Below are 12,102 nucleotides of genomic sequence, written 5' to 3'. Positions count from 1 at the left end.
GGTACTCCCCATGGACCATATGTACGCGAGATCCCGTGTCTCATCTTCCCTTTCTCCAGGTTCTTCCTAGCCTGGGGTCCTGCTACTGCAGACTCAAGGTAGGTTATGTAACTCTTGTATGTAGGCTTTAGGGGGTTTTGAAGTGATGGATGGATGGAGGACCGCTGCAGCAGCGTTCGTCTCGTCCTAGCGGCATTTGAGGTGGCCATGGCGCTCCTTCGCACTCTCAGAGAGGAGTCTCTCTTACACAAGTGTCGTGTGGTTTTTTGCTTCTTCTAGGGTGTTTTTTTCCGTTCTTCCTTTTCATATGGTGAGGAGGGAGCGAGGTTGAGTGACTGGAGTGGGTGATGCCCTTTTTACGTTAGCGTCGTTTATTAGTGCTTCCCCGCATTTAGTGATTGCCATCCAGGAACCACGCTACTCTCGTCATAGACTACAAATCCTATTACTTTTAGTTTGGTTACCAGAATAGCTGTGCCGAAGCCGAGTGGTCCACAGCCAATATTCCCATGACCGACCGGCTTACATAGTACTGCAGTCAGTATGTACTTGTCTGCTTTTTCCTTTGCGCTGATTTTCTTTTTGCGTTCATTGCTCTGTTGTCTGGCTGGCTGGCGTTGCTAGCAGGCGAGTAACTGGCTAACAGCTGGGTTAGCTAACTGGACAGCAACTGGCTGGCTTGCACTACCGTACCGTACATACATCTCTGTGCTGCTCTGCTCAACTCGTACTCAAGATTTTTTAGCTTTCTCGCTAGTTGCTTTTCTTCCCCTTCGGATCCTCCCTTCACTTTCCACTCTGGGGTAAATTCAGGGTTCGGAGGGGAGTGCTACGTATGGTACGCTAAGGGCCGCACTAGCCTAGCCTTCCAAGCAAGAGGTTGTTCATGGGACCGACCCATCTCGCAGGAGCAGCAGCACGTAGCTAGGCAGGTAGGGGGGTTTAGAATAGCTTGGTTTTTTTCTTTCTTTCTTGGTCTTGGTCCCTTCACGTACGAACGCCCCATACTTTGACGTTTTCAGGCTGATTCGTGATCTGTGATTATGATGATGGATGATTGTCTTGATTCTTGATAACGAAGAAGGGATAAGCCCAGGGGAAAATCCCTTGTATACAATGCTATGCTAGTGCCAGATATGCTGTGACCTCAATTTGCTGACCCGTGTCTCAATCCGTGCTTCTGCCAAGACTGCGCCACAACGAACCCCCCTCCTCTCTTGACCCTTGCGCCACCCTGAAACTAATCAACAAACTTCTAGCTACTGTCTTCTTGCTTCTCCGAATCGACACCTCAACAACAAAAAAAACACAAGAGGTAGACCTGACTGCAACCATCGTCCTCAGCGCTTAGCGCTTAGCCCCGTCTTCTGCTTCTTAAAACGAAACCAAGAAAGAAAAAAAGGATAACAATGCCACCATCGTGCACAGCAATGAGTCATAAAACGCCAGTACCCCCTCTTCCCCCCCCTTTTTTTCCAAATGATACGCAATGAATTCTACAAAGGAAATCCCCCGTGCCTATAGTCTCTTATTAGACTATGCCTTCTGTAACAAAAGAAATCCTCCAACGCGGTTTAAGAATAGCTTGATACCGAGAAGCCCGCAGGCCCGAAACGAAACGAAACCTTTCTCGGCGCATGATTCTCGGCGTTACGTCAGTTTGCGAGTTCCCTTCGGTGTCTTCTCCCTCTCTTGCCCTCAAACCCCAAACCTTACCGCCCTTCCGCCTTTTTCTCTAGCTCCTTCTTCCTTGATGCTGTTTAGGGCCTCGCTCATTCCTACGAATTTCAGCTTTCCTCCTTCTTTGCGGTCATTGGTGAATCCTATCCAGCGGTCTTCTCTGGGAATAAACGTTTTGAGGTCATCAAGGTGGACTCTTTCCCGTAGGCCTCCCTTTTTTACTCGGGCTTCTTCGCCGGTGGTTAGGTCATATACCCTACCAGTGCGTCCGTGCCAAGCTATCTTATCTAGGCGATACGGTCCTTCCCATTTGGCTTCGAATTTGCGTCCATGCTGTCTGTCAACCTGGAATCTCCGCATCATCACTAAGTCTCCGCTCTTCGGGGGTTCCCATTGTCTTCCCGCTCTGCCTATTTCTCCCTTCTTTACCATCCTTTCCCTGACTCCTTCTCTTATCTCTTCCAACCTGGATAGCCGCTGCTCGTACGCCCAATGCTCCGTTGATTCGGCAGCGTCTATGGCGTGTACGGCATCGCTGGCCTCTCCCTTCGGTATTTCTTCCATCCCGTTAATGCGCGATAATGATCCCGCTATTACCGCCGACGCTATTTGGTCTCTCGGTGTCGCGTCTAATCTCGTACGTCTGATATTGTATCCGTATAGGAGCTGACTAGGTGTGTATCCGTGCGTCCTGATCACCCGCGTGTTGATTGAGTGGGTGACGCTTGGGAGAATGTGGTCCCAGATAAGACGATTTTCTTCTGATGTCGCCATCAAGGTTCTCAACCCTACCACGACGAGCTGAACGTATCTCTCTGCTAATCCTACCGATGACGGGTGCGATTTTGGCGCTGGGTATTGTTTTACCCCGTGCGCAGTCAGCAGCTGCTGCACTTCGTTGCTGGTAAAATGTGACCCATTGTCATTATAGATCGCCCTGGGCCAACCGACGCTTCTCGATAGGGTTATCAGGGTGTGTAATACACCTGTGCTATCGGCCTTCTCTGTGGCTGTGGTAAATAGGTATCGTGTGAAGTAGTCGACTACGATGAGGATGTATCTCTTGCCGTCCTTTGAAACCGGGGATATTGGTCCGATGAAGTCCATCCCCCACAGGTCCATGGGTTGAAGCTGGAATATTGGGAGTATGTTTTGTGAGGGTCTTAGGGGACCAACCCTTTGGCACGGGTCGCAGGATCGGCAATAGTACGCTGCGTCTCTGTGTCTGGTCGGCCAGTAGTACTGCCCGATTAAGTTCTTGAGGGTGATTGCTTCCGCAAAATGTCCATGCACGTCGTGGGCCCATGTTAGAATGTGTGTGACCCCTTCCTTTCTCACGCATATCGCCGTATCACCATTTCTTTCTTTATAGAGTAGCCCTCGCGGAGAGTTTTGACCTTCTCCTTCCACCACTATGAACCGCGTGGATTGCTGTTTCAGGCGTCTTTTCCATTTCGAGAGTTCTGCTTCTGTAACGTCGACGGCGTTCATCTTCTCCGTTATTTTGGTTATTGGAGCTTCCCCGGATAGCTTATACTCAACGATCATACCATACCACTCATCTTCCAGCCACTCTCTCCACCTCTCCCTGTCTACCTCTACCACTGCGACCTCTAAAATGTCCTCTGACCCTTCCGCTATCTTTGTTGACTCTGCTCTCCACCCCGCCCCCTTTTTTTTTTTCGCCTCCGCCCTTTCCCTCGCTCCCTTCTTCCCCACTTCTATCTCCGCCTCCGTCTCATCTTCACTTCCCGCTTTTGACGCCGCGCACTCGTGTCTGGTTCGAAGTCTTGACATACCATCAGCCAGTATATTTTGGTTACCCGGTATGTGGTGCATCGCGAGGTCGAATTCCGATAGGGTCATTTGCCACCTAACGATTCTTCCTTTGGCCTCGTCTCCTTTAAGTACTGATAGCAGGGCTTGGTGGTCCGTATAGATTTTTACCGGGAACGGTGACCCAAGTACTAGCCATCGCACCTCGACTAGCGCTCTTACCACGGCTAGTGCCTCACGCTCGGTGGTATGATATCGCGTTTCCGCAGGCGCGAAGGGTTTTGATATGAACATGATTATGCGTTCATTTTCACGGTGTCTTGGGCCTGCTGTGGTACCCGCGGGTAGACCCGCTAGTTGAAATAGGACACCACCGTGTCCATGATCCGAAGCGTCAGTGGCGAGGTGGTATTGCATCAGTGGGTCACCTCCCCATACTACGTTCTCCATGATGCTTTTTTTGATGTGATTGAATGACATTTCATGTTCTTTGCGCCAGTTTAGTATTAATTCCCGCCTGGCTCCTCGGCTGTTTAGGTTGCACAGGATCGCCGTTTTGATGATCTTGGAGTGCTCGGCCCTTCCCGGTATCCATTGTCTCAGGTAGGTGCTGATATGTAGGAACCTTTCTACCTCCGCTACATCTCGTGGTGTCGGGTAGTCGCGTATGGCGGCGATCTTATCTATTGAAGGCCGCAGACCTCCCTTTCCGCTACCCGCGAAGCCCAATAGCTTTAAGGTAGTAGTCCAGAAACAGCTCTTATTTGGGTTTAGCTTTAGTCCCGACCAGGCAATCCTAGGGAAGTATTTCTTATGCAGAAATTCATACTGACTTTCGAATGAGGTGTTCGCGCCGTAGTCGTCATCCATGAAATAGTCAAATGCGCCATCTTCCCACGAGCCCGCTATGCCCGCCTCCGCCCCGGGAGCCGGTACTGGTCCAGTAAGGATGTCTTTCATGCGGGCGTACGTGTGGGCGGCTCCCGAAAGTCCCATTCCCATTCGGAGATAACAGAATTGTCCGAAGGGCGTGTTGAAGGCTGTCTTGTACGCGTGCTCTCGAGCGAGTGGTAAGCCCCAGTATCCTACGGAGGCATCTGCCTGCCAGTAGCAACTAAACTTGCTTTGCATGAGGTTGTGTATGATTGGCTCGATTCGTTTCATGGGGGTCTTAAATTTGATTGTAGCCTGATTTAACTTGCAGAATACGTGCACCATCCGTAGGGTGCCTGTCTTTCTTCTCACGAATTTCGGGCGGCTGGACCATTGCGAGTTGGAGAATGTTAGGATTCCTGATTCGCACATCTTTGGTAGGTTCTCGCGCATCCAGTTTACCTCTTCTGCGGTGTAAAGAGGGTTAGCTGCTTTATGGGGAACTGACCCAGGGTAGGTCGGTATGTAATGGACCGCCAACTTGCACTCTGGTACACTCCCGAGGTCATCTCCAAAGATGTCCCTCCACGTGTACAACAGGCGCGCTGCCTTCTCCCTTTCCTCCCCTACTGCCGCCTCTCCAATCTGTATCTTGCTTCTTCTGTGCCATTCTTCGATGGTTTCGTTGCTACTATGAGCGTCAACATTTCTTCGATACACTGCCGGCCTTTCTTTAGTGGGGTAGCCAGTTGTGTTAATGCCGTACACTCGATCGTCTTCATTGATTAATTCATATATGGTGCCATCGTAATCTTTGACAGTTCTGGGATCGGGGTCTAATTCTCTTTCTCCTTCCGCCACCCGCACCTCACTCACTGGGGGCGCCTGCTTCGTAGCGCCTTCAATTTGGAAGCATTCCCACGGGTCGGGCTCCTCGAGGTCGACCCTCACCACCTCACACCCTTTCCCCTTCTCTCCCGCCTCCACACACTCACACTCCACCTCTCCTCCGGGCTCGTGCTCTATCCCGCTGCTAGCCGCCCGGGCACTTAGCAGCGGCTGGCTTTTAAAGCCACCCCTTGTCTCCTCAAATTTTCTTCAGCCCCATCCCACTCGGGTCCTGTGCCTCGATCATCTCCGTCTTCCCTTTCTTGCTGTTCAGTTTGCTGCACAATCTGAGCAACGATCTCCATCATCAACTCCTCACCTCCTTCTAACTCTTCTCTAACCTCATCGTCGACATCGGCGGCAATGGCTTCAGGTTGTAAGACGACCTGCGGCGTTCTCTCATCATTGCCTTTGCTGGCAGGGACTACATATTCTTTTCCGGCCCTGTCTTTTATGATGTAGGTGTCCGTCCTGTAATCGCCCCTGGCCTGACACTGTCTTAGCCACCTCCTGCTAAGGAGGATGGCGTAGCTAGGTTTCTTTGGTCCCGGCATTAGGTAGCACGGGACTGATGCGGTTACCCCCGCGATCTCAAGGTCGATTACCACCGCTGAATTAATGGGTGCGATGCTCCCGTCGGCAGTTTTGACGCTGATGCCTCGGCTTTCGATCCTCGTCAGCCCCATTGCATTGGCAACCGCCTCTGGCATTAGGTTGACCACCGACCCCGCGTCTACTAAAATTCTCTTTATGGAGTAGTGGCCTTTTCCTCCCACCTTAATGTTTCCGTGGGTGTAGAAGTTCAGAACAGGTCCCGCATCAGCTCGAGCTCTCCTCTTAACGGTCTCTACCGCTAGGGATTCATCTACTGAGTGCGTTTGCTCTGGTTCTTTTCCCTTGCTGGCGCGAGGAATTCTCTCCTGTACGAGCCCTTTCGCCACCTCTCTTCTGGCTAGTGGTGCGAGCTCAAACAGTTTTCCCCAGGTCAATCCCTCAACGGGTGTGTCGCGAAGTCTTGCGACCACATCCTCAGCGATTTGCCCTTTCATCATCCTGATGGGTGGCCTCTGTATTGGGGCTTTCGGGGCTTTGGGCTTGGTAGTCTTCTTGGTGGGCGCATTGTACGCGTCGGTATCTGAATCCTCTGGCGCTTGTCTGGACCCACTCGCCTTTGCCGCTTCTTTATTTCCGCGCGCTTGCGACGGCTCCTCTTCGCTCTCGCTTTCCACCGTTACCCTCCTGCGTCCAGCAGGGGGCCCATCCCTGGTCCATCTCCCAAACGCTTCATCCTTCCCCCTCTTCTCTACTGCATCCGCATCTGCCTCGAACCATTCAATCAGGCTCGATTCTGGGACCTGCATGTCCTCCCCCTTCCCTTTGCTCCTGACTACTTCCACTCCATGCACCCCCGCTGGACCCTGCGGAGCGATAACTCTCGCATCGTTTGATTGTGGTGCCTGTTCACCCTGATTTCTGTATTTTGCTAGGATTCGTTCTGCCAGCTCTTCTTCGGCCTTTTGCCGAACTCGATACTGTTCTTCGCGAGGGAGCGGGGGATTGGTGCAGTCGGCGCTATAGTGGCCGTGCTCTCCGCACCTATAACAGACACTAGGTGACCTAGTGTCTCCTTGTACGCTGTGCCTGCGCACTAGGTAGGGTCCTTGCCTCGAGAAGGCTTGTTGACGATCAACCGCCGGCCCATAGCCGCCCGGGTACTGAGGTCTGCTCATACCTGGCGCCTGGTTGCTCACCGGCGGTCTGTCATTGTAACGTGGTGGTCCCTGCCTTTGCATCGCGTAGGCTTCGACTTCGGAGGCTAGACTAACCGCATTCTCGTTCTTCTCCTTCGTCATCATTTTCTTGAACAGCCTTGAGAACTCGTCCTCGTCGACCGCGGGGGTCTTGCTGTTCTTCTTGCTCTTCTGGTTTTTTTTCTTCTTCGCCCTCTTGCGTTTCTTGGATTCGCCTGACGAGGATGAACTGCTGCTGCTGTCGCTGTCATCGCCGCTGCTCTCGCTACTGCTGCTGCTGCTCGATGACGAAGTGCTCGAGTCATCTGACTTATCGCCCTTCTTTTTCTTTTGCTTGCGTCCGGCCTGCTCAGTGATGCGCGCGGCGTTGATTGCCTCCGCTAGCGTGAATGTCTCACCTAGGTTGCCGATGCCGTACATGTGGAGCCGATGGTTGCTCCTCTTGATGCCCAGCACGAACCGCTTGGCTGCTGTTTCGTCCCACCTGGAGGAAAGCTGTTCGGCAATCTTAGTGGTCTTCTTGATGTACCTCTTTAGGGAAAGGCTGCCCTGTCGAAGGTTTAGGAGCTTGTCTTCGTTCCTCCGTTTGTTATTGATGCTGTGGTGGGTACGGTCGTACTTCTTTTTGAGAACTGCAATCAATTCTTCCCAGGATCCACTAATCGCGGGGGGTTGACGTAGAACAAATGTCGAAGCTCTACCCTTAAGCTTGCTGCGGAGCAGGGCGAGTTTGGCTGCGTTCTTTTGTGCTTGGGTGATGTAGCACTCATCTTTGGGCATATAGTGGACTTCGAGATCAGCGAGAAACACGTTGATATTCTCGCCCGTCTTGCCACGGAAACTGCGTACGGGGATGGATTCCATGATGATGGGCCTATCTTGACTATTCAAGACGCTTTCGACGAAGGGAGGTAGTCCTGGGGTGATAGATTTTGTAGAGCTCTTCTCTGGGTTGCTTCGGTCTGTGTTGCTGCCGCCGGGGGTCATAGGCCTACTTTGAGTGATTCTCTGGAGGTTTTTTATGGTCTCTCTGGCTCGATGCCTGGTACGGTTACCAGGTGGTGACGGAATTTTGCTCTTCGTCGTTTGCTCCCCTTTTTTTTTTGGCGTTTGCACTCGGAAAAGCAATTTCGTGGAAATTTTTTTTGCTTTTCTTGATGCACGGGAGGGTCTTTGGTGGCTCTTTTTTTTTTTTTTTTGCTTTATGGCTCGTGAGGTGGGCTCGTTCCTTGCTCGGTATGGCTCGTGTTCTTGCTCGTCAAAAAAAAAAGGAAAAAAATGTGTGAACTGGAGGGGTCTCTTGATTTAGATCATCACGTCGGGGTCACCACGTTTTCAGGCTGATTCGTGATCTGTGATTATGATGATGGATGATTGTCTTGATTCTTGATAACGAAGAAGGGATAAGCCCAGGGGAAAATCCCTTGTATACAATGCTATGCTAGTGCCAGATATGCTGTGACCTCAATTTGCTGACCCGTGTCTCAATCCGTGCTTCTGCCAAGACTGCGCCACAACGTCCACGATACGATTTGAAGCTTGTGGACTATCACGATTACCGAATGTTCCTTCTGCCTGCACTTGTTCTCGTTCTCCAGGCTGAGATTGAAATGATCTCCATCCCTACATACGGACAGATAGCGTTCAATGTCGTACGTACCAAAAAAAAAATCAATTGATGAGAAAATCAAGGACAACTACATACGTACATGTATGTAATGTAGCCTCATTCACTCTCTCACTCACCCTATCTCACTCTGCCTCTGCTGCTCTCACTCGTACGGGCTCGTACATTACGATCTCTACGGTCATTCAACTTACATACCTTACGTTACCGGGAAATTGAAATTAGGCATAGTACCTACCTATGTACATACATACAACACATACACATACATCGTCTGGGGTTTTGTTTAATTCCCCATATATCGTTTTCTGACATACCGCGGACCCACTCCCCGGGAAGAGAAAAAAAAATAGTCATCTCAAGATAGTAAAGATTTATAATCAACTAATTGCGTGAGAAAAAAGAACTCAAGACATACGAGACGAAGGTTGGCTTTGTCACCCTTACTAGAGATGTAGGTATATCAATTACCCCATCGTATAGGACGCATGGGGCCAATGCCCCCGCTGCAAGAGCGGACGCTGCGTGCGAATCAGTGAAGGTGCCCGCAAAGCCGCATCAAAAAAAATCCCTTCCCGAGATGCTTTGCCGGGAGTCCACGCGGGTTTGTGTGAGGATAGCTAGGGAGGTAGGCTATATGTTATGTTTGGCTTTTTGCTACATACACATACATACCTGTGTGTACCGAGCGGTAGGTATGTAATATGCACTATGGCTATGGGTACTCTAAAGAGACAGAAAGGGAGAGAGAGTGCGGCCGCTCCAAGGGTATAGGTACGACGGTTTCTATCTCCTTCTCCACGCTTCAAATTTTTTTGTTATTTTGTTTTTTTTGTGGGGAAGGGAAGGATGAAACTGCATATTGTAGGTATGTACCGGCTTGGGATGGGATACCTAGCTGCGCTGCACGTCGCGTCGAAACGAGACGTTGAGGGTAGGGAAAACACTTTTTTTGTTACATTGGTAGCATATTCTACCTAGGTAGTACTCCCGGATCCCGCTTGCTTGGCCATCACTCATTGGTTAGGAGGGGAGGTTGCTTGCGAAATATCAACTGATCATTGACTTCTATAGAGTATGATATGTACGCACAATTACATTCCAATGCCCTGGACAGCAACCAATGCCTTTGTCCAATTGTCTCAGGCCAGCCGTTTACTACACAGGTCGAAGCACCTTAGAACGAAGAAAAGTGTTCAATTAAGGGGTGTTCCTTTTTCCTTTTTGCTTTTCCCTTTTCTCTCTTGCTCTCTGCATGTCTGTCTGCCTTCGACCAGTGCGTGCTGCTTGCTGATGCGGCTGCTGGGGTTATTAATGGAACGCTCCGCAAAATTTGTGAGAAGGGGAAAAAAGGAAAGGATCTTCTCTTTTCTTTTCCCTTTCCTCTCACTCTCTCCCTTTTGCACCAAACTCTGCGTAACCCGTAACCATGGCGAGAAACAAGTTACACTGCAGCCTGCATTATGAGGGTCGGTATGTGATGGTGGTAAGTGGTGTGTGGGTTAGTTAATTTATCAAAGTAGTAGTACTTCCATGACCGCAGCGTCCCCTAATTAAATTACAAAGCCTTTCTTGGGGAAAAAAAATCCCCCCAATTGTTTAATTAACCGTGGTTATGTACCTACTGCCGCTACTGCTAGGTATGTTATGCTATGCCATGCTACATAGGAGGTATTCTACATTTACCTGCGCCTCCCCTGGCCTCTTGGTACCTTCCCTCCTTGTGATGTGATAGTCCAGAAGTGGTGAGTTGCCTTAAACACATCTGCACGCAGGTCTCGCTTCAACTTGGGCGACAAAACGGACTTGTCTTGTGTGTGCAGCCTTGGGATACAGATAAATTTCATCTCATAAGGATCAAACACCAGAAAAAATCGTTTTTTTTTTGGAAGAGAAGAGATCAAGGAGGGCTTTTTTGTCTTGGATTCTTTCTTTAAGTTTCCACATGGAAAACGCGGGAATGCTGATTTGATATGCTTAACCACCACGCGCGCTCTCTGCAAAGGCAAAGCAAAACGTACTCCTTTCAGTACTACCGCCGCAATTGAGTGTTTTATTCCATCGTGATGGCATATTAATCCTCACTCAACAGACGCCTGCTCATGCTGCTGCTCCTGCTGTCGTACAGTTATCTACGAGGAGAGAGAGTAGAAGGCCGCGCGAGCCTTTTCCTCCCCTTCCTTCATGTAATGTCCATTAAAACAAAAACAGAAATGACCGTGGTGCGTCGAAGCATATTGTTTTGAGGAAAATAATAATTATAATTCAATTTTTTTTTTTTTGGTGCGCACAGTAAATTAGAGTTATTTTTTATTTTTTATTTTTTATATATTTTTTTATATATTTTTTTATAAATCTGCTACTGATCCTCCACCATCCTTTACCAGCTCACCGGTACGCTATATACGGCTGCGGCGTAAATACCTCTGTGTGTACAGGCCGGTCGGTGGTCTCGGTGACATTGATGGTGGGTGACCGGTGATGGTAATGGGGTGGTGGTACTGCGAAACATCAATGATCTGCAACACCAAAAGCTGAGCTGCCCAAGGTTTCGAAATATCTGAATCTCATTACGTTATTTCTCGCTTTCAAGGCTGGGGCTGAGGGGGGCCGCCATGGCAATTATATTGGTTGATTGATGATAATCCGTTTTTATTTTCCCCGGTTTGCAGTATATTATGATTAAAAAAGGTAAAAAAGGTAAAATGAAAACCTGCTTTATTTTGTTTTAAACGAACCGATATAAGTATATATGGAGATATGCTGTCCGCCGTCAACTCGCACTGCTGAAGTAATAGATCTACCCTATGCTATGTAGCTTCCCTGGCAACCCCCGTCGCATCTTGAAGACTTAATTTCAAGCATCGAAAGAAGGAAGGAAGGTAGAAAAAATAAAATAGGAATGAAAAAAATAAATAATAATCGATATCTGAGTGTAGATGGTAGATAAAAACCTGCGTAACATTGCCGATAAGATGGGATAGCCAAGCTATTCCATCATGCTCAATGAGAGAATCCAGACTGTACCGCAATCGTCCCTGCCTGGCCAGGGCACGCTCGCTCGCTCAAGCAGGCAGCTGTCAATCGGTAAGCTTTAAAATGGAACTGATTGGAAAAGTTAGCTAGGCTAATGGCCCTTTTTTGCCTAGATACCTACATCTTCTGTTACTCTACTCAGCTAGGCCAGCTACATAAACTTTTTCATGCTCACTTCATATCATCATGAACCACCTTCGCCGCGAACGCGCAAAAAAGAAAAGAAAAAAAAGCTAGCACCGGGAAATATAGCTTGGCCCGCTCCTGCTGCCTGGTGTCGCAATCCAGTTCGACGTGCGGTGTTTGTGTGTGCGTGCGCAGATCCGATGCGTGGGCTATTTCGAAAAAAACCCTTGAGCGGGACCGGCGGAGAGTAGGTAGACGTACACTACATGTAGGTAGTAGACGGGCTTATCACACAGAGCACACCGGGGTTCGGCAACCAAGATCATTTCCACTCCTGGGTGCTTC

General features: G+C 49.5%; 1 protein-coding gene across 1 annotated transcript; it reads right to left on the bottom strand.

Annotated features, from left to right (window-relative positions):
- Nucleotides 1-1,698: 1,698 nt before the first annotated feature.
- On the bottom strand, nucleotides 1,699-7,955 carry LAJ45_05208 (uncharacterized protein; the record flags this gene model as incomplete). The annotated part of the gene is made up of 2 exons (XM_046114780.1): nucleotides 7,477-7,517; nucleotides 7,580-7,955. The coding sequence occupies 2 exons, from the start codon at nucleotides 7,953-7,955 to the stop codon at nucleotides 7,477-7,479; spliced, it is 417 nt and encodes a 138-aa protein (XP_045971817.1).
- Nucleotides 7,956-12,102: the final 4,147 nt, after the last annotated feature.

The sequence above is a fragment of the Morchella importuna genome (genome assembly GCF_003444635.1).
Source record: "Morchella importuna strain M04M26 chromosome Unknown Morimp01GS014, whole genome shotgun sequence".
In the NCBI taxonomy this organism is placed as follows: Eukaryota; Fungi; Ascomycota; class Pezizomycetes; order Pezizales; family Morchellaceae; genus Morchella; species Morchella importuna.
Note: the sequence above shows the minus strand (reverse complement) of the source record. Positions and strands in the feature narration are given on the sequence as shown.